General features: G+C 34.4%; 1 protein-coding gene across 3 annotated transcripts in view; it reads right to left on the bottom strand.

Moving 5' to 3' along the window:
- The window catches only part of LOC114327482 (integrin alpha-PS2), a 673912-nt gene that overhangs the window by 173456 nt on the left and 475017 nt on the right, over nt 1–25439 (bottom strand). For all 3 annotated transcript variants that reach the window (XM_050646911.1, XM_050646912.1, XM_050646913.1), the window contains exon 5: nt 9598–9659. In XM_050646911.1, the coding sequence (XP_050502868.1) occupies nt 9598–9659 (62 nt within the window). The remainder of the gene's footprint in view (nt 1–9597; nt 9660–25439) is intronic.

The following is a 25439-nucleotide window of genomic DNA, read 5'->3' as shown; positions in this document are numbered from 1 at the left end:
GGGTGTCTGCCCATTAGTTTCTGCCTGTATTGTCATCAAATAATTACGTATAGACGTAAACTTAACACCAGCTTAGATATTTAGAGAAGAGGAATGTGATTGATTATTATGTTGATGAAATTAGATTTGAGATACCTACATACACAATTTTATAAAAAGTGCACGAAATAAATATGTATATTGCGGTTACAGATATCGTGAGACAATATTATGTACCTACAGTAAGTTATTGTTGTTGCGGTAACAGGTATTGCGGTTATTTGGCAGTTGAGTATTAAGTACATAGTACATATATTATATACTTTTGAATTGAAAATTAATATATTCTGGGAATCAATCACAATTTCAAGATTGTAAATAGTCTTCTTTATTTTCTTTTTGTGTAGACATGATGGCTGTTTTTTCAATGTGCATCCAGTAATTTGTCGTTCCATCGTGGTTTTCTCACTGATAGTCTTTCTATTGGGGAACCGTCCGTCGCCGTCCTTACTACTCTGTTTGTTGTCATTCGGCTTATGTGGCCGTTCCATTCTACTCTTCTGTTTCTAACACAGATATTAATGTTCTCCATCGTACATCTCCGTCGTATATCTGTACCTGTACTTCCAGCTCTCTCGCATAGTGTCTTACCAACGATTTTCGAAGGAATTTCTTTTCGAAGGGTTTTCATCTCTGCTGCTTCTAGCATGTTTGTTCTCTCTGTCTCAGTCTCAGGTCGTATTTCTGCCGCGTATGCCATTATTGGTCTGATGACTGATTGTAAATCTGCCTTTCATTTCTTTTCAGATATTTTTATTTCTCTATATTGTATCATTCAGGCAAACCGCAGCTCTGTTTGCTCTATTTACTTCATTATCCACTTCTGTTTCGATTAGAAATAGTTTTTTGGCATTTTTACTTCCTGGTGGAAGTAGCAATTGGAAATCGTCTTCAAAATACATGTTTTTGAAAAATTAAATTGTTAAATTTTTCTAAAACAGAACAAATAATAGATAGAAATACAACGTAAATATTTAATACATGTCTCATAATAAAACAAGAAGACATCTATCTAGACATCATTTCTTCTTGTAGATATTGCTGTCCTAAATATTCCTGTACTAGTTACATTGGTCCATTGTCTTAGATTGTGCAGCCTGGATACCATTCTTCTTTCTTCCTTGACCTTTTTTTTTCGTAAACCTTGTCTTGTAGTTATCTATAGAGTATGGTTTTCACTTCAGGCCGCATTTATCTCCCCAAACAACCCAAACTTCGACGAACGACATCGATGTAATATCCAACAGAGATTGGAAAAATACTATACGCTCTGAGCTTCGCTGGTGTCGCTCCTAGCCGATTACTAATGCAACTTTCACCGGTAATTTTTAAATTTATTATTTAATTGTTATCGCTTAATATTTACAATGCAAAAAAGTAATTAAATTGTAATCGATTTTTTAAAGATTTTGCTAATCATTTTAACGTTCTATTTATGAAATATTTATTTCTTACTTCGGCTACTTTCACAATTATCGTGTAGATGGCGCTTAGATTAATTTATAATTACATATTACGAAGTATTAAAAAAACTTAAATTCAGTATTTAAAACGAAGTATATTTAAGGTAAAAATATACACCACAACTTTGACCAACTAATATTATTTGCTATTAATGTTTTCAATGTTTTAAATTAATCACTTTGACATTTATGTCAAATTTCCAGTAAAAGCTTACAGACTTGTCACTACTGGCGCTCGAGAATTTTTAATTATCCCCTCTACCTACGAGCTCATAGCGTATAGTATACAGTGATGAGCGCGCTAATAACCGGCAAAGTAGCGCAAAAGATAGAAAACATAATATATTGCGAAACAAAAAGAGATGAAACTAGTCAAGATGGAAATAATCGTTATAAACGTATCAATTAACATTACATTACATAGTTTACCTTTAGACGTATCTGAGGAGTATGACAACTGTCACTGTGACAGTAGAATTTTATAAAATACTCCTGTCACAGACGTCTAAAGGTGGAAAACTATGTAATTTAATGTTAATTTATACGTTTATAACGATCATTTCCACCTTCTCTAGTTTCATCTCTTTTTGTTTCGCAATGTATTATGTTTTCCATCTTTTGTGCTATTTTGCCGGTTATTAGCGCGCTCATCACTGTATAACCGTTGATTGATAAATATTCAAGTGCAATTATCAATCAACGCTATAATCCCCTTCCACACATGGTAGCCCATCCTTATTTGATGGTGGCTCCTGTGGAAGAGGAGACCATCAAGCAGATGTGCAATTTTGGAAAACACATCTCTTGTCCCAGACGGCATTCACAAAAGATGCCTCAAAAAAACTTCAAGAGAGTACTATCCTGCTGCCTACCAAAACAATCAATGATTCCCTTATGTTGAACTACTTTCCTACTCCTTGGAGGGTAGCCAACACACTCATAAATCCCAAACCAGGAAAGCCCCTAATCAGCATATAATCCTCTAGACCAATTTCTGTACTAAATACTCTGGGTAAAGTCCAGTTGCGGCTCGTGACCTCAGTATACGGGTAGGCGACACATTCTATCACCTATATACCTGCATACATGTACAGTATGTCACATTTAAGATGAAGACACCCCTATATTTCGGCTATCAAAATAAATGTTTTTTCTACGAGCGTTTAAAAAATGACCAAATCTTAATCAATTAATTGAATTACATAATATGAAAATACATACACAAATTAATTCTTTGACAAGGTTGTCAAAACCAAACTTTCAATATATGTAATTGGTTAGCATGACGACGATCTTGGTTTCCATGACGACGATTCAAAACCACTGTTTTGTTTACTGATTTGACTTTCGAATGTTATGTCAAAATAATTTTATTTCATCGAATTGTCGCGTTAATTTCATTAAAACATGAACACAAAAGATACATTTGAATGAAATAAATTAGTAAATAATATCTAAATATTAGTTTATTGCATGTATTATAATTTTATAATTATTAAAATTATTAAAATATCTAAATATTAAATAAATTAAATATTATTATATTAAAATATTAAAATATCTAAATTCAGTGCGAAAAAGTAAAACTTTCTAAACTAAAAAGCGTGCGGAAAAGTAGACATTTTTGAACGCTCGTATAAAAAATAAATATCAAAATCGGATAACAGGAATCGGAGAAAACTCAACTTTTGTAGTGAGTTGTGATTTTGAACTCGTCGATTGAACTTTTTGCTCAACGCTCCGAGGGGCTATCCACACAGCCATAAGTTTAAGAATGCCCTCTAGGCTCTCCTAATTTACCGATTAAATTTTTTCAAAGTAAGTTTGAAAACTTAAACCTTTCTTTATATGAAAAAAAATCTGACTATTTAAATTGCTTATTGTGGACCTATCACAATTTTGCAAATTTGCAATTTTGTTTGCGGACCCTGGATTGCAAAATTATTATGAAAAAACTATTAAGCCACTCCTAATAAAATTTAACACACATTTCAGTAGTGTTATATATAGGGGTCGACAAGACAAGAATTCTTGTGATAAAAACTTTTTGTCTTGTGTTGAGAAAAAAATCAAGAAATTTAAGAAAATCTTGTCTTGACGTTTTCTTTACATCTTATATCTTGTCTTGACTCAAGAAATTTCAAGATCTTGAAATTAATTGATTACCTGGTCCGGTGATTCCCCGGCGACCTTTTTATTGCGTTGCGTGCTAACACGGCCTTACATATCCTAGAATGACTTGCACACCTACAGAATCCAATACCAGAGCCGAAAATACTTAAATGAGCCTAGGTCAGAAGATGCTGAGAATATACTTGGTTGGTATAGAAGACACGAAAATGCCTACCCGTAATAATCGAAAAATGGCCAAGGATTTTCTCAGAATGTAAATGTTCTCGCAACATCTGTACCTGCGCAAATGCTAGTTTCAAGAGCAGCTTTTTTTCAAAGTCAAGAAATCGGCTAGACGTTGACTCAATAAGAAGTATTAGGTCTGGATACCGTATATGAAAAAAAAGTTGATTAATAGCAAGCTGAAAATTTGTTAATAGCTTAACCGTGTCTAGTCGGACAAACTTTGATGCATGGGAACACTGGAACAGGGGAAGTTTTAATTGTGGAACAGGTTAAAAATTTCTAATGTCAGACCACGAAAACGTCCCATGTATTTTGTCAGACAGAACTTCCAATTGTTTTGTTACCCTTTCATTAAACTCTCATGCAAAAATCAGACTGCTATTTGTCACCTGTCATAATTCCTGTCATTTGACATGTTCTACGTGTTCCACTCATTAAAATGCCCAGTTGGTGATAAATAGCAGTCTGATTTTTGTAGGATAGTTTAATGAAAGGGTAACGAATTAATTGGAAGTTCTGTCCGACAAAATACATGGGACGTTTTCGTAATCTGACGTTCCAAATTTTTAACCTGTTCCATCATTAAAACTTCCCCTGTTCCAGTGTTCCCATACATTAAAGTTAGTCCGACTAGACACCCTTAAGCTATTAAAAATTTTCAGCTTGCTATTAATCAACTTTTTTTCATACGCGGGATCCAGACCTATATTATCTACCTTAATTCATGGCTTATCAATTCCGATTAAAAAATTTATGTTATATTTACATGATTTACATTTTTGTAAATCGTTTTAACAAAAAAAAGTGTTCAATACATTAAAGTACGTTATGTTATGTTAAAATATATTATATTATTCACAAATAAATACGTTTTAGAGTTTTTATTATTATCTAGTCAAGATATTTCAAGATTTCTTGATTTCTTGATTTCAAGAAATATTGGTATTGACATCAAATTTCTTGTCTTGTCTTGAAATCTAAAATTACTTCTTGTCTTGATCTTGTCTTGATATCAAGACAAGATCTTGAAATTTTCAAGAAATTGGCGACCACTAGTTATATAGTTTTAGTAGCCGGAATATTAAGGCTGTATCTTATGATTAAGGGGTCCATCCAAAATTTAAAGAAAACACTCCATTTTTTGGACTTATTTCCCGATTATTGCTATTTTTTGAACAATAATTCAAAAATTTTCTGTTTCTAGCAAGTCAAACGTTATCTAGAATTAAAAAACAAAACCTTGTCTATATATTTTTTTGTAGAAGCAATTCAATATCTCTCGAGTTATAGGCGGAAATATGGGCCCAAAAAGCAAAAAGTTTCGATTTTTTCAGATTTTGTTAAATAAAAAATTAAGCACAAGGTTTACGACTGAAGAATATCATGAATATTGATACAAAGTACATCCTGAAGTAAGTCCAACAATAAAGTAGACTCCTATGGAAAATGTCCATTATCGTCTGCTTTCCGACAGATCCCGCCTGGAATCTTATGAATTTAGAAAACTAATTTTATAAAATTAATTTTCGCCAAGTATCGGTTAAATTTATCAATAATTATTTAAGGTACAGAGCTACCAGTTTTTTAGTTCACCTGGACTAATGATAAGTAATAAACTTTAGAGTTATGTTCTGTATAATCATAGAGTCGCCATGTACATTAATAAAATGTCAAGTATTCCATGAGTAAATTGTATGAGTACCTGCCATAAAGTATATAAGCAGAGATGCGGAAAGCAATATGATTTTTTTCTTATCAAAATCGCGAAGTGCATCGAGATCCTCACTTTTTGATCGTTAAAATACCTGCGAATATTGAAATATGTGACTAGGCGCGATCTTCCTCTTTCTCTTATGAATAAATTTGCATAATTTGTAAACTGTAAATGAAATGGTAACAATGAAGAGATTATTTCACCGTTAGGTGCATATCGGTCATTAAAAATTTTAGTAATACAGAGGCGTCTTATAAAAAACCAATTTAATTGGTAACAAAGAATAAAAAAGTTGAATATCGAAGTGAAAATTTCTTTTGTAATTGGTATAGTATAAATATTTAAAAATTAAATTAAAAATCCAAATCGATCCTGCAAAAACACGTCAAATTTATTTGTGAGGGGGACATTTTGTAATTTTGTAGAACAGTTTTCAACTAAATTACATCAACCCTCTAGCGGGGCGGACACAACCCCCAAAAGTTTTAATAGAATAGGGGTTGATGACACCTCTTTTTAAAGCTCCTTCATGTAGAACAGTTTTCAACTAAATTACATCAACCCTCTAGCTGGGGCGGAAACAACCCCCAAAAGTTTTAATAGAATAGGAGGTTGAATGATACCTCTTTTTAAAGCTTCTTCATGTAGAACAGTTTTCAACTAAATTACATCAACCCTCTAACAGGGACGGACACAACCCCCAAAAGTTTTAATGGAATGGGGGGTTGAATGATACCTCTTTTTAAAGAAACTACATTTTCAAAAATATGCAAACATTACATTTCTTTTCAGTACTTTCGGAAAATCTTGGACTCAATACTCCATTAAAAATTTGGAGTTCTGAACTATACACAGTGAGTTTTATGTATGGAAACACTCAATTATCTCGAAAACGGCTTGCACGATTTTTATAGATTTTGGTAGGTAGGGGTTTTCTAATGCGTTCGATATTATAGTGCTAATTACATTGTTGTCAGATCTTCTGTTTTTCTGCAAATCTAATGAACTTTCTTATTTCAAATAGAACACCCTATATATTTTTTGTGTTTTGAAGTCCTTAAGAAATGCTGATTATTTTTTATGTTATATTCCCTATACCTAAATGCCATAATTTCAGAGCTATTGCTACATTTATTTAAATTTTTTTTTTAATTTAAACAAATTATAAAAATCAATTTTTTCGGCCCAGATGGATATTATTTTAGGTTCTTAGGATCATTGCGAAAAAAAAGGTCTTTTGTAATTTTTCTCTAAAGTTAATTGTTTTCGAGTAATCAACAATTTAAAACTGAAAAAAATCGAATAATGACGATTTTTAAGGTTCTAAAACAAAAGTAAAAAATATAATTTTTGAAATTATAAAGTACCTAAATTTAAGCCCAACTGTTCTTCTGATAGCTTGCCATAAGATTTTTTGTCTCTTTTTATTCTAAAACATTTAATTTTTAATTTTTAATGAAGTGCATATGAGAGGACGGGCGATCGGGCTGCATTAACATTTAAAATTACAATGTTTTAAAATGAAACAATCTTAAATTACTTATCGGTATCTGATAAAATAAGGCTTGAGGTTGAATTTGGGTACATCGCAGTTTCAAAAATAAAATTGTTTATTTGTGTTCTTGAACCTTGAAAATCGTCATTATTCGATTTTTTTCAGTTTTAAATTGTTTATAACTCGGAAACGATTAATTTTAGAGAAAAATTATAAAAGATCTTTTTTGTTCCCCATGATCCAAACAACCTAAACTAGTGTTTACCCGGGCCAAAAAAATTGTTTTTTATAATTTGTTTAAATTTTTTTTTAATAAATGTAGCAATAACTCCGAAATTATGGTAATTAGGTATAGGGAATATAACATGAAAAATTATCAGTATTTCTTAGGGACTTCAAAACACAAAAAATATACAGGGTGTTCCATTTGAAATAAGAAAGTTCATTAGATTTCCAGAAAAACGGAAAATATGACAACAATGTAATTAGCACTATAATATCGGCCGCATTAGAAAACTCATACCTACCAACATCTATAAAAATCGTGTAAGCCGTTTTTGAGATAATTGAGTGTTTCCATACATAAAACTCACTCTGTATACATAATATATTTACCGTTTTGCTTGATTTTTCCAAAAAATAAAAAAAAAATACTTTAATACTTCAAAAATTCAAATTAGAGTTCAATACTCCAAAAAAAATCTGTAGATCTGAGGTCGATACTTAATATCTTTACGGTTTTACTTGATTTCTTCAAAAATATGAATAGATATATAACTATGTAGTATTTTTGAAAAGGTAGTTGAACGACCTTAATGAGCTATCACTCAACTCCCCTTTCCCCCGTTGATGTAACTTATAGCCCAGCTACACACTACGTCTTGCCTGTGCAGTTAAAAACTGTAAAAACTGTGTAGGTCGTAGGTATGACGGAACAAAAAGAGGGTACACCGTACGTTGTCTACACGTGAAGACTACGTAAAAACTGGTCTGCGCAAACTTTAGTCTTTCGAGAACTCGACACGATGAGCAGCACCGAAGAGGTTTTTTTAATGGAAGCGTTATTGTAAATTGTATTGTTTATTAATAAACAATATTTTTTTTTAGTTTTAATTTTTCAGTCTTTTAATTTTCTTTTAATTCTCTTTTAATTTTTCAGTCATTAAAGCGTATGCAACATTTTCCTTATTCCTGTAGGAATATTCTCTACTCTTCACCTTCCATAATGCCGGCAAAGATTTGTATATAAGTCTACAAATGCAATTAAGAATTGTTTTGAAACACTTCTTAAGTCGCTCATTTCGTCTGGTCTTGGTCTATCCACCTTGAAAACTTTTGCGGAACTGAAGAACGGACTGAACCTCCGGCCACACGTCCAAGTAAAACTGTAGAACCTAAAACTGCATAGGTAAAATCTTCAGCATGTCGACGAGAGTACAGGCCGTGCTTAAAGGCCTGCGCGCGATACCGTCTTGCCGTCCATACAGACGCTCTTACCTGCACAAACGAGTCTGCAGGCATGCTCTCAGGCAAGACGTAGTGTGTAGCCGGGCCATTAGTTGAAAACTGGTCTACAAAATTACAAAATGTCCCCGCCGCAAATAAATTTAAGAAGTATTTGCATGTTTTAGATTTTCTATAGGGAACAAATTTATAGAGGGTAGTACCTTTTCAAATTGACACACTGTATATAAATTATTATTAGTGGGTGCCCTTTCGAAATGTAGAAAGAAATACATACTCACATGAGCAACACGGCAGGCGTAGAATAGTCCGAGTTGTCACTTATTCGTAGCAGAAGCATAGAAAGAGATGAAATAAAAATATTTCAATAGAATGAGAGGCAATGTTAAAGAAAAATGCAATATACCTAGTTAAAAGTAGAAAAAGGTTAATACTTCATCTTCATGTTATTGTATTGTTAAGAAATATTTGATCTGCCAGCCTTTTGTTGATTTTGTTTATGTGTTCTAAGAGCATCTTCAAGCTATTATATTTATGAATTTGTCCCTGATATTACCTACTTGATAATGGTGAAAGTGAAAACAAAATTATTAATGAATTATAATGAATATTAATAATTTTGTTTTCACATAACTTGTTGAGTTCTACTTTCTATTTACCGTGTAGTTGTAACTGGTAGTCTAAAAATGGTAAGGTACATTGATATGGATCTCAGACCGTTATTTCTATTTCTGTATAGATTTTTTTACTGAAAGCGGTTTTAGTACAAATAGGGTAAATAATATCGCGTGCAGCTTCGCAAGCCAATGCTCAGCAAAAACTTTTTTATGAAGAATCACTGATTCTTTCTAGATATTTTAAAAGATTATTTTAAATGATTATTTGGTATACAGTCAAAAATTAATTTAGGCATATCTAAGTAAAGAAAAAAGATAAACAAACCTACACAACAGAAATCTTTTATTAAACTGTTATATTATTATTATTTATTTGTCCTCATTCATGTTAAAATTCAAATTTTAATAGGAAGAACAATATTTATAATGGTGAAATTTTTAACTTACCCTATCAACACCAGCACTAAAACCAGCTTGACAAGATCCTTGTCTATGGTATCCCCAGTTCACTGAAACAGAAAAAGTATGACAATAAAAAAAATTATTAACACTTTTTTTCTAAATCTATAAAATATCAACAGAAAAGTAAAACTGATTTAATCTGCGAGGCCTCGATATAATAGGCTATAGATAGACCTAGGATTTCAGTAAGAGTTCAGTCACGATTTCACTCATTATGGTAAGGGAGCAAAGTATGCTAAATGTGCAGTCACTCGAGCGCTGTGGGGACCTACTGGGTTGCGATTACTAGGTCCTAAAATCAAAAACAGTTAAGTAAAATTGTCCATTTTAGTGGGGACTTGTCATTTTTTAATTTAATTTTCCATTTCCAACAATCGTTTTTTCCGATTATAGCGCGCCATCCGTACATAATTCGAAAACATGTTTCGAATCTTCTTCTTCTTAAGGTGCCTATCCGTTCCGGATGTTGGCGATCAGCATGGCTATCCTAACTTTGCTTGCTGCTATTCTGAATAGTCCGGTTGTCGATGTATTAAACCACTTTCTCAGGTTTTGAAGCCAAGATATTCTTCTTCTGTTTCGAATAAAAGTTGCTTATTTTTACGTAAAGAATCCAAATCTGTCATAAAAATTTGGGGCTCCTATTTAAGAATTTAAAGTAACCCCCCACCCCAACTCCGTGTTTGGTACCATTCGATAGATATTTCAAAAATACTTAATAAGTGTATTTTGCAGTTTTTGATCCGATGTTTATTTTGCGAAATATCGCGGGATTTGTATTTAAAATTTAAATTTACCCCCCACCCTTCTCCGTGGGGGGTCATGTTTGGTATCATTTGATAGATTTTTGAAAAATATTGAAAACTCAGTTTTTAGTTTATGGATCTGACGTTCATTTCGCGAAATATTCGCTTTTTTTGTGAAACTTTTTAACTCCCCATTTTCTTACTCCCCTCTCAAATCGTCAGATTTATGAAATATACACTCTTTTGCATGTACATACTTAACTTACATTATCTTAATCTGACAATTTCGAGTATTTTTAATGATAGATTTTTTTTCTTCGGGTCCCCCTTGTCGAACTCCTCTGTGTTAAGAGCCAATATATGGTAGAGGTACATCTGCAGGGTACCAGGTTTTTCCCCATATGATAATCTGACGCGCTCGAGTAACTGCAAAAATCCCCGCTTGGGCTCCCCTACCATTATGTCTTTGAGTTTTGAGAGTACTGAAAAATGAAATCAAGGAAAGTAAATTATATGAAAACTGTGGTTTCCTAGTGACATTTGCGTACAATTTTTTCTCCTTTTATGCAATTTTATGAATCAATAAAAGAGTGTTGTAGTACCAAGTATCTCGTTGTGTTCTTTATCCGTAGGTAATCCATAGTCCATCCATGCGGCAGTTACGGTGTTAAACATTGTCCTGATGTTACGGCACATAACGACACTCATTTTTACAGACAAAGTACAGTTATTAATTATATTAGAGATGAAATTCCATTGTTCGTTTATTATATGCAACACTGGTATAGTGTATAGAATACATATTATTATTAAAAAGTCTAAGTTTTCAGTCTAATGGCATATAAAGCAACATAATGCTACTCTACATCCCACCAGAATGAAAACAATGGGAACCTTCTGTGGTTACACCTCCGAGGCTTCTACAATTTGCAAGCCATACGGATGCCGAGACTAAGAAAAATTAGGGAATTTTACAATATATAATTCACGTCCCATCTGCTCAGCGCGGTAAAGTTCCAACGAGAATAGTTCCCTTTGTACTCCAAACAGAGTAAAGTAAATCAAAAATGAATAACCATTTTCAATGTCGTTGCAACACGAAATTACAGCCGCGCGATATTCTAGTCCAATCAGAGAGTGCCGCAAGCACCTCTACCGGTTTCGAAACTTATTAGTCTCTCATCAGGAGGCACATATGCTGCTCTCCCTGATCCAACCAAAACAAACCCCGGCGTGCAGTCACGGATCGCAACGAACGAAATGGCATAGATGCCCTAGCGGCAACTGCTATGAAAAGTCTAAGTTTTCAGTCTAATGGCATATAAAGCAACATAATGCTACTCTACATCCCACCAGAATGAAAACAATGGGAACCTTCTCTGGTTACACCTCCGAGGCTTCTACAATTTGCAAGCCATACGGATGCCGAGACTAAGAGTAGAATTATGTTGCTTTATATGCCATTAGACTGAAAACTTAGACTTTTCATAGCAGTTGCCGCTAGGGCATCTATGCCATTTCGTTCGTTGCGATCCGTGACTGCACGCCGGGGTTTGTTTTGGTTGGATCAGGGAGAGCAGCATATGTGCCTCCTGATGAGAGACTAATAAGTTTCGAAACCGGTAGAGGTGCTTGCGGCACTCTCTGATTGGACTAGAATATCGCGCGGCTGTAGTTTCGTGTTGCAACGACATTAAAAATGGTTATTCATTTTTGATTTACTTTACTCTGTTTGGAGTACAAAGGGAACTATTCTCGTTGGAACTTTACCGCGCTGAGCAGATGGGACGTGAATTATATATTGTAAAATTCCCTCATCTTCCTTAGTCTCGGCATCCGTATGGCTTGCAAATTGTAGAAGCCTCGGAGGTGTAACCAGAGAAGGTTCCCATTGTTTTCATTCTGGTGGGATGTAGAGTAGCATTATGTTCCTTCATATGCCATTAGACTGAAAACTTAGACTTTTCATAGCAGTTGCCGCTAGGGCATCTATGCCATTTCGTTCGTTGCGATCCGGGACTGCACGCCGGGGTTTGTTTTGGTTGGATCAGGGAGAGCAGCATATGTGCCTCCTGATGAGAGACTAATAAGTTTCGAAACCGGTAGAGGTGCTTGCGGCACTCTCTGATTGGACTAGAATATCGCGCGGCTGTAGTTTCGTGTTGCAACGACATTGAAAATGGTTATTCATTTTTTATATTATTATTATTGTTATTAATTAAACTTGATTGAAAGAAATGGAGAACTTTTCGACAAAAGAAAACTAAAGGATGTGTTTAATCCATCACTAGGAACATAAAATACGGTCGAGAATTTACACTCTCCACGACCATAGCAGCCACTTAAGCCTACTTCGGCTCTGAAACAAAAACTTAAAGAAACTGTACTAAATACAAACAACTAATTTTCTCCATTGAACTATTTTCAACAATTTTCGTCAGCAAGGCAAGGCGTGCTGACGGAAAGACACAAACTTCTTATTCTAACTCTCTAGAACTGATCGCTCATCTCGACTACTTAGAACTGACTCTCTCGATTATACTTCCAACTCCTCTAACATCCAAAACTCACTCCATCTTCCCATTCTTCTATCCTACTACCGGTTTTACCAATCAAAAAAATTCGCCAATTTCCACTCTTATCTCAAAACGAATAGAAAAGGTTTAAGCAAACTTCATCCACGCCTTCAAAGGTAATAAGTCATTCTCCGTCAAATAGGATTCAATCTACGAAATTCTGATGATTTGTGTCTCAGCTCAAATTCTCCCAGGCTTTTTTTTGTAACGTACGCCATATTACACGTGTAAACTTGTTGGATTATATAAACACACTCAGAGCCTCTTATCTGCAACGGTATGCACTATGTAAACAAATCAGTCCAAAACATCAAATTTTCGTCGCCAAAAACACATTAGCAAAAAGATTTACGAGTCTCATTTCTTTGACGGCAAAAATTCAACTTCAGACAAAAACAAGAGATACGAATAGGTAAGCATAAGGATCAAGAATTAATTACGTAATACTACAGATTCATGAGAAATGAAAAATAATCACACATTTCCACGCGACAAACAAACACAAACACAATGTCTGAAACGGATTTAGTATACAGGATGGAGCAAAAATATAACGATATTCGGACCGTTATATTCTATTTTTAAAAATTTTGACATAAGTGCTCCTGGTGCCCTAAGGGTGTTTGCTAATTATGACCTAAACATGTAATGTTAATACAATGGAGTCTCTCTATAACGAATACGGATATTACGAGGTTTCGCTTATAATGAGCTACGCTAGATGTCCCATGAAATTCTATTGAACTATAACACCTCTATAACGAGGCATAATTGGTTATAAAGAGGAAAAATGAAATCGAAGAATATGATTTTTTACCTGTTTTTAGCGAAGTAATGGCTATAAATAAATACCCTAACTGCTTGTATATAGAAATTCCCAACATATGTGTTATTATCGAGGCCAGTGGTGTAATAAACACAGCCTGCAATAAACTTCTTTCTGTTTATCTATCGACCGATATTGAATACATATTGTAGAAAAGTTACAATTTACGATGGTAAGTTTACGATGGCACGAAGTTTCATTGTTCAGGTCTAAGAGGCATCAAAACATTTCAATATTATTGTTGTCTGATATAACGAGATCCGCTTATAACGAGGTGATTAGTCCACCATTTCAGTTCTCGTTATATAGGGAGTCTAATGTAGTAATTTTACCTTGGAAAAGTTGTGCAAACTAAGGACATTTAAGGCTGATATTACTGCTAGGTATTGTTACAAAATAAGATTTTCTTTTTGATAAAACCTTATCGGGCTACTTCTATTCTTGCTCTTACTTATTGTTTATAATCAAGTTGATTGTTGAACCAGCTGCCAAGATATTTGTATTGGTTTACGTATTCAAGCTGTTGGTGGTTCACATTGGAAGGGGTAAATTTTTGCTCTTGGATATTTTCATAACTTTGGTTTTCACAATAATGATCTTCATCCCTATTTTCTCACAACTCTCAGTGACCCTATTTAACAGTATCTGGAGACTATGGTCCAAATCAGTCATTAGTGTTGCCCAAAATCAGTCTTGGTCTTGCAGTATTGGTCTTGTTCTTGCGTTTTCGCAAGACCAAGACCAAGACCAAGACCGCCTAATTTGAGCAAGACCAAGACCAAGACTTACCGTGCAAGATTTGAGCAAGAACAAGACTAAGCCTGCAAGACTCTTGTGTCTTGCAATTAGAACTGAGGGTCGTTTTATGAAGTACATATATTAGTTAGGGTATATTCTTAGGTAGGTACTCTATGAGAAGCAAAAAAATTTGTAAAATTGGACTTATGCGCCTTACGAACAATACCATAAACAAACATACATTCTTCGCTCTGAAATTAATTGTCCAGGTTTTGAGAATAGCCGCCCTCCATTCATAAATTAATAGGTCTGGATCCCGCGTATGAAAAACAGTTGATTAATAGCAAGCTGAAAATTTGTTAATAGCTTAAGGGTGTCTAGTCGGACAAACTTTGATATATGGGAACACTGGAACAGGGGAAGTTTTAGTTGTGGAACAGGTTAAAAAATTTAACGGTCAGAACACGAAAACGGCACATGTATTTTGTCCGACAGAACAGACTTAAACTCTCCGAACAGAGATTAAACTCTCATGCAAAAATCAGACTGCTATTTATCACCAAATGGGCGTTTTAATGAGTGGAACATGTAGAATATGTCAAATGACAGGAATTATGACAGGTGATAAATAGCAGTCTGATTTTTCTGTTCCACAATTAAAACCGCTCCTGTTCCAGCGTTCTCATATATCAAAGTTTATCCGACTAGACACCGTTAAGCTATTAACAAATTTTCAGCTTGCTATTAATCAATGTTTTTTCCATACGCGGGATCCAGACCTATAATGTATCGAAACTTTTTAAAAATATGTCATTTGCTGATAAAAATATACCTACAATAAGTAGTTCATTTTTTTCCTTAAATAGTTTTCTAGGAATTTAAACACACAAAAATCATATCGATATAATATAGAATAATAAGACTATTATGTATAGTTTTTCTGCTGAGTGTGATTACGGTAAGGAGACAGACTAACAGATAATGCCGTGCCGGCTATATAGTACCGTGTAACCAAATACCCAAATATTTAGTCTACGAGGCATTCCAAGAAACGTGTCATTTTTGTCCTCTCGAATTTCCTAAACTTGTTCGATTTAAGTAGTTGATAATTTGATTTTTTATTTATTTGATTTTAATGTTTGATAATAATATAGCCTTATTCTTTATAAATATTGCTGTAATAATATTGTTTCTAGACAGGTAAATTTGTCATTGTACACCGGGTGTACCAATCAAACTGTATTTTTTTCTCAAAGTTTGCATCACCCTGTGGAATATTCTAGCATTTATAAAATATTGAAATTAAAAAACAAATATAGCCTCATATTTTCTTAACATTTTGTTTTTTTTTATTCATTCGCTTATGTTGGATAATAAAAAGTTAGGTTCTTATTTAACTAGCCATGTTTTTCATCAATACAGGGTGTTTTTAAATAAGTATGGCAAACTTTAAGGCGCAATTTTGCACGAAAAATAATTTGACAGTTTGCTTTATAAGTGTATGTTCGCAAATGCTTCGTTTCCGAAATAGGGGGTGTTAAAATTTTTCTTACAAACTGACGATTTATTGCTCTAAAACCGGTTGAGATATGCAAATGAAATTTGGTGGGTTTTAAGAGGTAGTTACTACGCATTTTTGACATACAATTAAGAATTTAATATTCACCATTGGCGCGCATACGGGTAAAACGACCCGTTTGTTTAGAATTACCCCTTAAAATTTGCCATACTTATTTAAAAACACCCTGTATTGATGAAAAACATGGCTAGTTGTTAAAATACCCAACTTTACTGTTATCCAACATTAGCGAATGAAAAAACAAAATGTTAAAAAAATATCAGACTGTAGTTGGGTTTTAATTTTAGTATTTTGTAAATGCTAGAATATTCCATAGGATGATGCTAACTTTGAGAAAAAAACACAGTTTGATTGGTACACTCATTAGTACCGATAAGTTATCGGGTACCTATACAACGACAATATAACTTCTGGCAACAATATTACTACAGCGATATTGTTAACGAATAAGGCTATATAATATTAAAAAATCACTTAAATCAGACAACAGATTTAGGAAATTCGAGACATCAAAAATGACCCATTTTTAAGGAGGTGCCTTAATTTCTTGGAGAAGTGTATTATTCTCGGTTTGGTATTCGGTACCAAAATGAGAACTGGCGTTAACATATGAAGGGCCAGGGGAAAGAACGATGAATGTCTATGTCTATCTGCAAGCATTTTCGGTAAAATGAGAAATAAAGTTAAATATTCATTGTTTTTACCCCTTGCATCCAATCTTGTGACGTGATTTTAAAACGATTATCATATTTATTTCCCCTTGTCCATTCACAGGTTGATAGTACCCTTTCTAAGCTAACAGATTGCACAACAATCTCAAAATGACCAAAAATTGACATTCATCCTTTTTCCCTCTGACCCTTCATATTGTGCACATCTGTCACTGAATTAAATTCTTTTCAAATCACACATTGTCAATGGCAAATACTCGAAAAAATACGTAAGTTCCTAATAAACTTTGGTTAGTTGGAATATAGACACGGATCGCTTAGATCGTAGGTTCAAACCCCACCCGGTGTCAGTTGTTTAGATATTTATTAATTTGGTTGGTCTTTACTCTGGCTGTGATATTAAAGCTTAAAATTGACCTACTCTGTTACGTTGTTCTAGTTCTAAGATATGTAATAGGCTAATGGGCAACTGCGAGACTTGTAAGACTCTTGCTGCAAGACCAAGACCAAGACCAAGACCTGGAGTGCAATACCAAGACCAAGACCAATACCAGGTGTACTGTCGCAAGACCAAGACCAAGACTCTCTAAGTCTTGTCTTGGTCTTGCACTTGGGCAACACTATCAGTCATTAAGACAGTGTAATCTGCACTGTTATTTACTCTTTGTCCGTTTATCCCGATACCTTCTGAAAAATACTATAAAGTGTTCGCAAATATTACCTCCGCGTAGACGTTAAACAGTATAGGTCATAGCACACAACCCTGTCTGACATCTCATTGTATTTCAATTGGCCTTGGCATGTTACAGTTACGTGTTATATCATTAGTATTAATGATTGCTCTCTGATTCCAATAAATAGCTTCTATAATTTGAATTGCCCAACACCGAAAGGTATCAATGGGTCTACTGATTAAGTAAAGTAAAGTATAATTTGAAAATCTCTTTTGTCGACTACGATGTCGCTGTTATAGTTTGAGTAAATCTGTTATTTTTTTGTTAATTCAGCATATGTGACTCTTATTTCCAGGATTTTCTTCTGATTCTTTGGAATTTGTCTTTGAATTTTTTTTGGTCAATCGAATAAATTAAAATAAAATTGACTATTTTTCTTTTGTCGAAGATTGACTGACAAAATTGAAGCAGATGCACGTATTAAAAGATACTGACGGGTAGGTTGTTTCACAGTAAATTAAATTTTTAGTAAGAAGAAAACACAGTTACACGTTATAAATTACCATTATGTTTTAAATTTTTCTCGTAATATTCTGCTTACAAACAATAAATGTTCACACTGACTGCTATCTTGCTCCGTCAATTTATATTTCATCACCACACTTGTGTAATCCCCGTTAGGTGTTATGCTTAGCTTCCAGACCCTCATAACCAACAAATAAAGACTTGGTTCTCGTCTATGCGCAGAGAGCCCAGAAGCCCTTATTTACTTATTTAGACTATGACAAGACAGACCTAACTTTATACTTTTTTTAATGGGTGTACCATGTGTCGGTGTGAGAAAACTAGTAACATGAACGAACACCAGTGGCAGTTCTTTGAAGGGAAGTTAGTCAGTTCAGTAAAATAAAGAAAATAAACGGAAATGATTTTATTACAAGACGATTAAACAAACTATGTACAAGATATACTCCTAAACTGTCGGATATACATACAACTAATATAGTTATTCTAAGAAAAAGAAATTGAGAATTCCGTATTTTGTTTGATATAGTCTTATTGGACAAGTATACGACAAAATAGCGCGATATCTATTTGAGGTGCCAGTTGATTAACCAGTTTATACATATAGACTGCTACTCTGCCCTTTTCTGTCATATACTTGTGTTGTGTATAACTGGAAGGGCCAGTGAACCATGTTAATTGAATGAATTAAAGTAAGATGGAAACCGAAAGTAGCTGTAACAGATGCCAAATCAAACACTTATAACGATATATCTCTCTCCCATGGCACTACAGTCCAAGTCGGGCCCTGGTCTCTCCTAGTATGAGCATCTGCCTCCAAGTATCTCTGTCTGGCTGCTCTCCTCCAGTTGTCCACCCTCAATATCTCTAGCATCTGTTCTCACTTCGTCTATCCACCTCTTCCTTGGTCTTCCTACAGGCCTACGTCCTATCATAGTTCCGCTAAGCGTTCTACTAGTGTTCTACTAGTTCATCATAGTTCTACTACTAGGTGTTCTGTCGTTATCCATTCTTATAAGGTTACCTGCTCAGCGCAATTTTTGTATTTTTGCATAATTTGTTATAGCAATATAACGATATATAGGATGAATGTAAATACAAGGGAGGCTGCAGGAAAGTTATAAAATAGCCAAATATATATAGAGAAAAGAAAGTAAACGATTTTAAAATGCTGAATGGGTTGCATAATATGTGAGTTCATTTTGAATGAAGTAAAAAACAGACGTACTCGCAATCATTTATTGTTTAACTTCCGACGACCGGTTTCGCTCTCTACAATATGCGGAGCATCATCAGGTCAACGGTTACAAGTAAACTAAATGCTATTAGAAATATAAGATAATAATAATTATTAGATAAAATAAGATAATAATTATTACAATATAATACAAAGAAATTAAGAGAGGTGTTTCCTCTACCATGTATTCTTACAGACTAAATACCAAACCAAACAAAAATACAGTTCTCGCATTCACATGTCTTGTAACATGATACTTTTACGCAATTTTAGGTAAGAGTGTATCGACCTAATGGTTCGGAGAAGTAGCCCGCCCATGAAGACTGCATGTGTTTATTCCTAACGCTAACAAAAATAATAATTTATAGTTGAATATATTCCAACAAATGCTACAAATAAAAATCAGAGTTAGAACACTGTCTGGTTGTAAAAAGATGCTATAAGACCAATAAGATCCAGCCAATATTTAAAAAAATATTTAAATTAAAACCACAGACAAATGTATGCACACATATTGGCAAAAACAAACACTCATGTCCGCAAACACATCGTCGTCGTCACGGCAAAACTCACTAAGTCCAATTTTGTTAAAATTGAGTTAAGTGTCCTAATCGCTTCACAATATCAATTTTCATAGTCTGGCAGAAATAACGAAGTCCTAGAAAGCACGAAGAGATTGTTGCCTAAGTCACTGAATATGCATAAGTCCAAAATTACCATGTTGTTGTCAGGCAGAAGTCACTAAATGTTCGTTTTCTCAGATTTGTTATTTTGGACTTAGTGACTTTTACCGCGACGACGACGTGCATTCCTAGCAAGCTCCCCCTTCACTTACCACGACTAGTCACCAATTAAACTACATTTTTAAAAAGTCGTGTAAAATACCATTAAACATAGAGATGTACACAAGTACACCTGGACCCAAACTACAAGAAATTTAAAATCAATTATAGACTATGTCATCATAAAACAAAATACTAATATGCAAGTACAGGACACGAGAGCATACAGAGGAATAACATGCGGTTCAGATCATTATGTCGTAAAATCAAAAGTAACCTGTCCATTTAGATATAAAATAACACATAATCAAACAAATTGTCAACCCCAACAAGAAGAAACTTTGGAAAAAAGAAGTTATAATTTGGATAGTTTGACCCAAGAGAGTACAAGAATACTATATCAACAAAGACTGGATCGCAAACTAATGACTATAACTGAAACATCAACAGTAGAGGAGGTATATAGAAACGTAGTCGTTAGCGTTAAAAAAGCTGCAGAAGAAGCACTCGGCTTTAACACTCAAAGACAAAGTGAAAAACTATGGTGGAACAAAGAAATAGAAGCACTCGTAGAAGAGAAAAAGCAAGCGTATATCAGATGGCTGAGCAATAAACAACAAAAAGATAGAGATGAATACCTGGAACTCAAAAGAATAACAAGAAGAACAACAGTAAAAGCAAAAAGAGAAATGTGGGATAAGAAGTGCCAGGAAATTAATACCTACCTGGGAGGCAGAAAATGTACAGAAACATGGAAGTTCCTAAATAAAATAAGAACTAACGAAAGGAAGAGCACAAGCATTCAATTAATATCCACACAAAAATGGGAAAAGTACTATGGGGAACTACTGACAGAAAATAGGGACGAATACTTAACTCAATCACCAACAGAGGTTAACATTGAAGGAGAAGATATAACAATACAAGTGACAGAAATTAGAAAAGCTATAAAAGAACTGAAAAACGGTAGGTCTCCAGGACCAGGGGATATCCCAGCCGAACTAATAAAATGTGGATCACAAAAATTGTTTGAAACCGTCACTTGGTGCATAAATCAATTTATAAATGGTTCTCCCGTACCAGACGAGTGGAAAATTGCTTATATTTCGTCGATCCATAAGAAAGGAGATAAGCTTAAATGTGAAAACTATAGAGGGATATCAGTGACTAGTACATTCAGCCGTTTGTATGGACGAATAATTAGAGACCGCATTGAGAAGGAGTACAAAGACCAAGAGGAAGAAGAACAATCCGGTTTTCGAACATGAAGAAGCTGTACTGATAATATCTTCTGCCTCAAACAACTAATAGAAAAAAAATTAAGCACAAATCAAGAAACCCACCTCATGTTTATTGACTTGCAGAAGGTGTACGATACAGTTCCTGTAAACAAACTCTGGAACGTGTTACGACAGACGAATATTAGTGTCACCTTAATAAAAGCCTTAAGAAATTTGTATGAAGGGTCAACATCACAAATAAAAACTGGAAACAGATTATCGCAAAGCTTCCTGGTTAATAAAGGTCTACGTCAGGGGTGTTGTGTATCACCGACCTTATTTAAAATATATGTTGCAACAGCATTGAAAGACTGGAAACGAAAATGCAGAGGCATGGGCGTAGACCTTGGAGAGATTTGCTTATATACATTGCAGTTTGCTGATGACCAAGTTGTTATAGCAAACGATAAAGATGATCTAGAGTACATGGCAAGGAAATTACAAGAAGAATATAGAAAGTGGGGATTAGAAATTAATACAGAAAAAACAAAATACCTGCCAATAGGTACCGAACTATCGAACATCACATTAGAAAATAATGAAATCATCATGCCCTGCGACCATTACACATATCTAGGAATCGTTTTTGACACAACGGGGAAAGATGATGAAGAAATAAAGAGAAGAATAACACAATCCAGAAAAACAATAGGTTGTCTAAACAGCGTACTATGTAGTCATGAAATAGGAAAAAGAAGAAAACACAATATCTACGAATCTCTTATTAAAAGCAGTCTATTGTACGGAGCAGAAACTTGGCGGATTACCGAAAACAACAGAAGAAAACTGGAGGCAGTAGAAATGGACGCTTTTAGAAGATCAGTAGGAGTGTCACGCAGAGAGAGAATACGTAATGATGAGATAAGACAGCGAATGGGGGTTGACGGCTCTCTAACAACAGACATAGAAAGAAAACAGCTGATATGGTACGGACACGTCCAGAGGATGGATAACTCAAGACTCCCTAAAATAATTATGCAATGGGTACCACCAAACCGGAGAAAGAGAGGAAGACCCAAGAAATCTTGGAGAGAGGGAATAACGAAGGCGATGAGCGCAAGAGATCTTAGAGAGGGCCAATGGGATGAAAGAGTGTCATGTAAATTAGGCATTGGACAACGTCGCAAGACGTTTTAAAACCGATTGATATATGTGTAAAATACCAGCTTTTCTAATATGTAAAATGACTTTTTCTACAGACAATATTTTTAAAGTTATTCTAAATGTTTTTAAACTACAAAATTTCACAAATTGGCATTAGGATTTTTGACTATATTAGATAATCTTTTATCGGTTTTTAGTAAATTTTGCTAGTATCAGTTTTCTACTTTCATTTGGCATACTCAGAATTGCGCTATCTTCATTATTTTCTGTCTTATGTTATTGCAAAATAAAGATCTCTGGGATAAACAATTAGAATAACTCTTAAACTAATTAATGGATCGGTCTCAAATTTTGAGGGTTTGTTAAGTACCCCAATACCCAACTTTGGGTGAAACACTAAAGTTCTAAGGTAGTTTTTGTAAAAGTTATTAACAAATAACGATTTTCACTTATTTTGCAGTTTGCGCAGCAACAGATTAACTTTTTAACTTTCAAAAATCGGCATTTTGAAGGTTTTTTAATGTTCTAAAAAATTAAATTTTGTAATTTTATGTCAACTATTTAGCTTTTGAATGGGGTGCAAAAAATCGAAAAAATAGCGATTTTTGCACTAAATTGTTAATAATTAAAAAACGGACGCGAACTCTAGGCAGGAAACAGGTAGGTTTTTATCCTGTAGGTATACAATAACTAAAAAAGTAGTCAGCTACCTGGATCTTTAAGTGTCCCGAACATGGTCTATTTCTAGCTTATTACCCTGGTCTATAATGTTTGAAAAAGAAAATTTGAAAAATAATGAATTTTTTTTAATAATCCCAGACTATTCTCACATAAAAATGTTGGTGCTATAATAAATTTAAAATTACAAGCGATAAAAAAGTTCCTTTGATTCTAATGTTAAGATGTATTGCGAAAGCAATAAGGGGATCTTCATTTCATATACCATTATATCAATTTTAAACCTTTTACAATAAATAGGAAATAAACGCTGATCATGAATGCTAGAAATTATCAATGATCCCATTATTTGACTAAATGGGCACTTTAAATTCAAATTTTATTAGCAGACAACAATAAAGAATAGGAATAGGAATTTAACGGTTGTCTGAGTACAAGAGTGGCGTCAAAATTGTCGATTAATCGATGCGTACCCACAACGATTAAAAGTAGCCGAAAAACAAATCACGTCTTTCAAAAAAATCTCTCCATATGCTTTTCAATTCGTTTCCGTCATAGGAACATAGTCGGAATTGAACTGAAAGATACAAATTGGGCAGTAAAATTACTCGGGGTGACGACGAATACTACCATATTTAACTGAATAAAGTTAAGTTTCCACCATCAAGCTATGCAGTATGAATTATCAAATACATTTCATCGGCACGGACACTCTATGTTAGGACGGGGACGTGGACGATACGGCTGTCTTATAGATGGGGCACGTTGAATAATCACGGGCGTAACTGAAGCCCCCGCAGCGTGAAGCTTGCGGGGGGGCCCCAATCGATCAGGGGCCCCATCTTGTCGTCTAATACTATGTAAAAATCTATTATAGGTACAGTGGAACCCCGCCAAGTCGGCCTCCGATAACCCGGAAGTCCGGCTAACCCGGATTCTCGTCAAACAAAATTGACACAACCGAAACTGACATGGGTTTTTTACCGAGAAATGAACAAAACTGTATACAACTTACGTAATTTAGATGTACTGTGCATTTGTACTTCATGTTTTTGCAATTATAATGGAGTTTATCTGTAAATATACCGTATTTTAATAATTTTTCCCATATTCTCAGGCTAAACCGGATTTTCGATAACCCGGATCGGCCGCAGTCCAGATTAATCCGATTTATCGAGGTTCCACTGTATATGATTTTACTTTGTGTGTTTGAATTTAAAAACGTAAATTTCTAAATAGGCGTATTCGGCAAGTGAATCATCTCTTATCTAGAAACTTACTCCTTTCCGGTCTCACGAACTTTTATGGTGACAATAAACTATAATGCTTTGTACGTGACTATTGAAAGGTTTTAGAATTGCAATTTGCCGAATTCTAGAACAATATTTCTAAATCTAGAAATGAATTTTCTCTTTAATCTTTACCTACGTCTCTTCTTCATGTACCATGTCCTTTCAGAACGTTGGTTACCATAATAGCCATAGTTACCATCTTAATTTTATTCACTGCCACCCTAAATAGCATGCTTGTATCAGCACCATACCAATCTCGAAAGTTCTTCAACCATGAGGTTCTTCTTAGTCCTGGACTGCGTTTGCCTGCTATTTTTCCTTGCATGATATTTTGTAGCAACCTATATTTGGGACCTCTCATTACATGTCCGAAATACTCCAGTTTTCTCTGCTTGATGCTTTTTATGATCTCAGTAGTCTTGCTGAGATGTTCTAGTATTGTGGAGTTTCGAATCTTCTCCACCCAGGAAACTTTTAAAATTCTTCTATAGCACCACATTTCGAAAGCCTCAAGGCGATTTAGATCGATTTTATTCACAGTCCAGGACTCGACACCATAAAGTAAGACCGAGAACACGTAGCAGCGAAGTAGGCGGATCCTCAATACCAATTTTAGGTCTCTGTTACATAACACCTTGGTCATCCTTCTAAAAGCGGCTCTAGCCTACCCTATCCTAGATCCAATTTCGCCGTGACTTTCTGCGTTACAATTTAATTGCTGTCCAAGGTAAACGTTTATCAACTTGCTCAAATTTGGTATTATTTACATATTATGTAGACGGTTTTATATGCTGTTGTTTACTTATTACGAGTATTTTGGATTTCCGTATGTTCAGATCCAGACCTGCCTCCCTACAACTCTCAAAGACACTATCAAGTAGTGTTTGCAGATCTTCTTGACTAGAAGCTAGGAGTACTGTATCGTCCGCATATCGCAAATTATTGATGACTTCACCGTTCACAAGTATTCCTTCTTGTTTTTCAGAAAGTGCTTTTCTGAAAATTCTTTCGGAGTAAACTTTGAAAAGCAGGGGTGACAAGAGGCATCACTGCCGTATCCCTCTTTTAATATTAAGAGCCTGTGATTCCACACCATCTACTAAAACTGATGTTGTTTGA

This window comes from Diabrotica virgifera, chromosome 3, assembly GCF_917563875.1.
Source record: "Diabrotica virgifera virgifera chromosome 3, PGI_DIABVI_V3a".
Lineage (NCBI taxonomy): Eukaryota > Metazoa > Arthropoda > Insecta > Coleoptera > Chrysomelidae > Diabrotica > Diabrotica virgifera.
The sequence above is the reverse complement of the archived record's forward strand: the minus strand, read 5'-3'. Positions and strand labels throughout refer to the sequence as shown.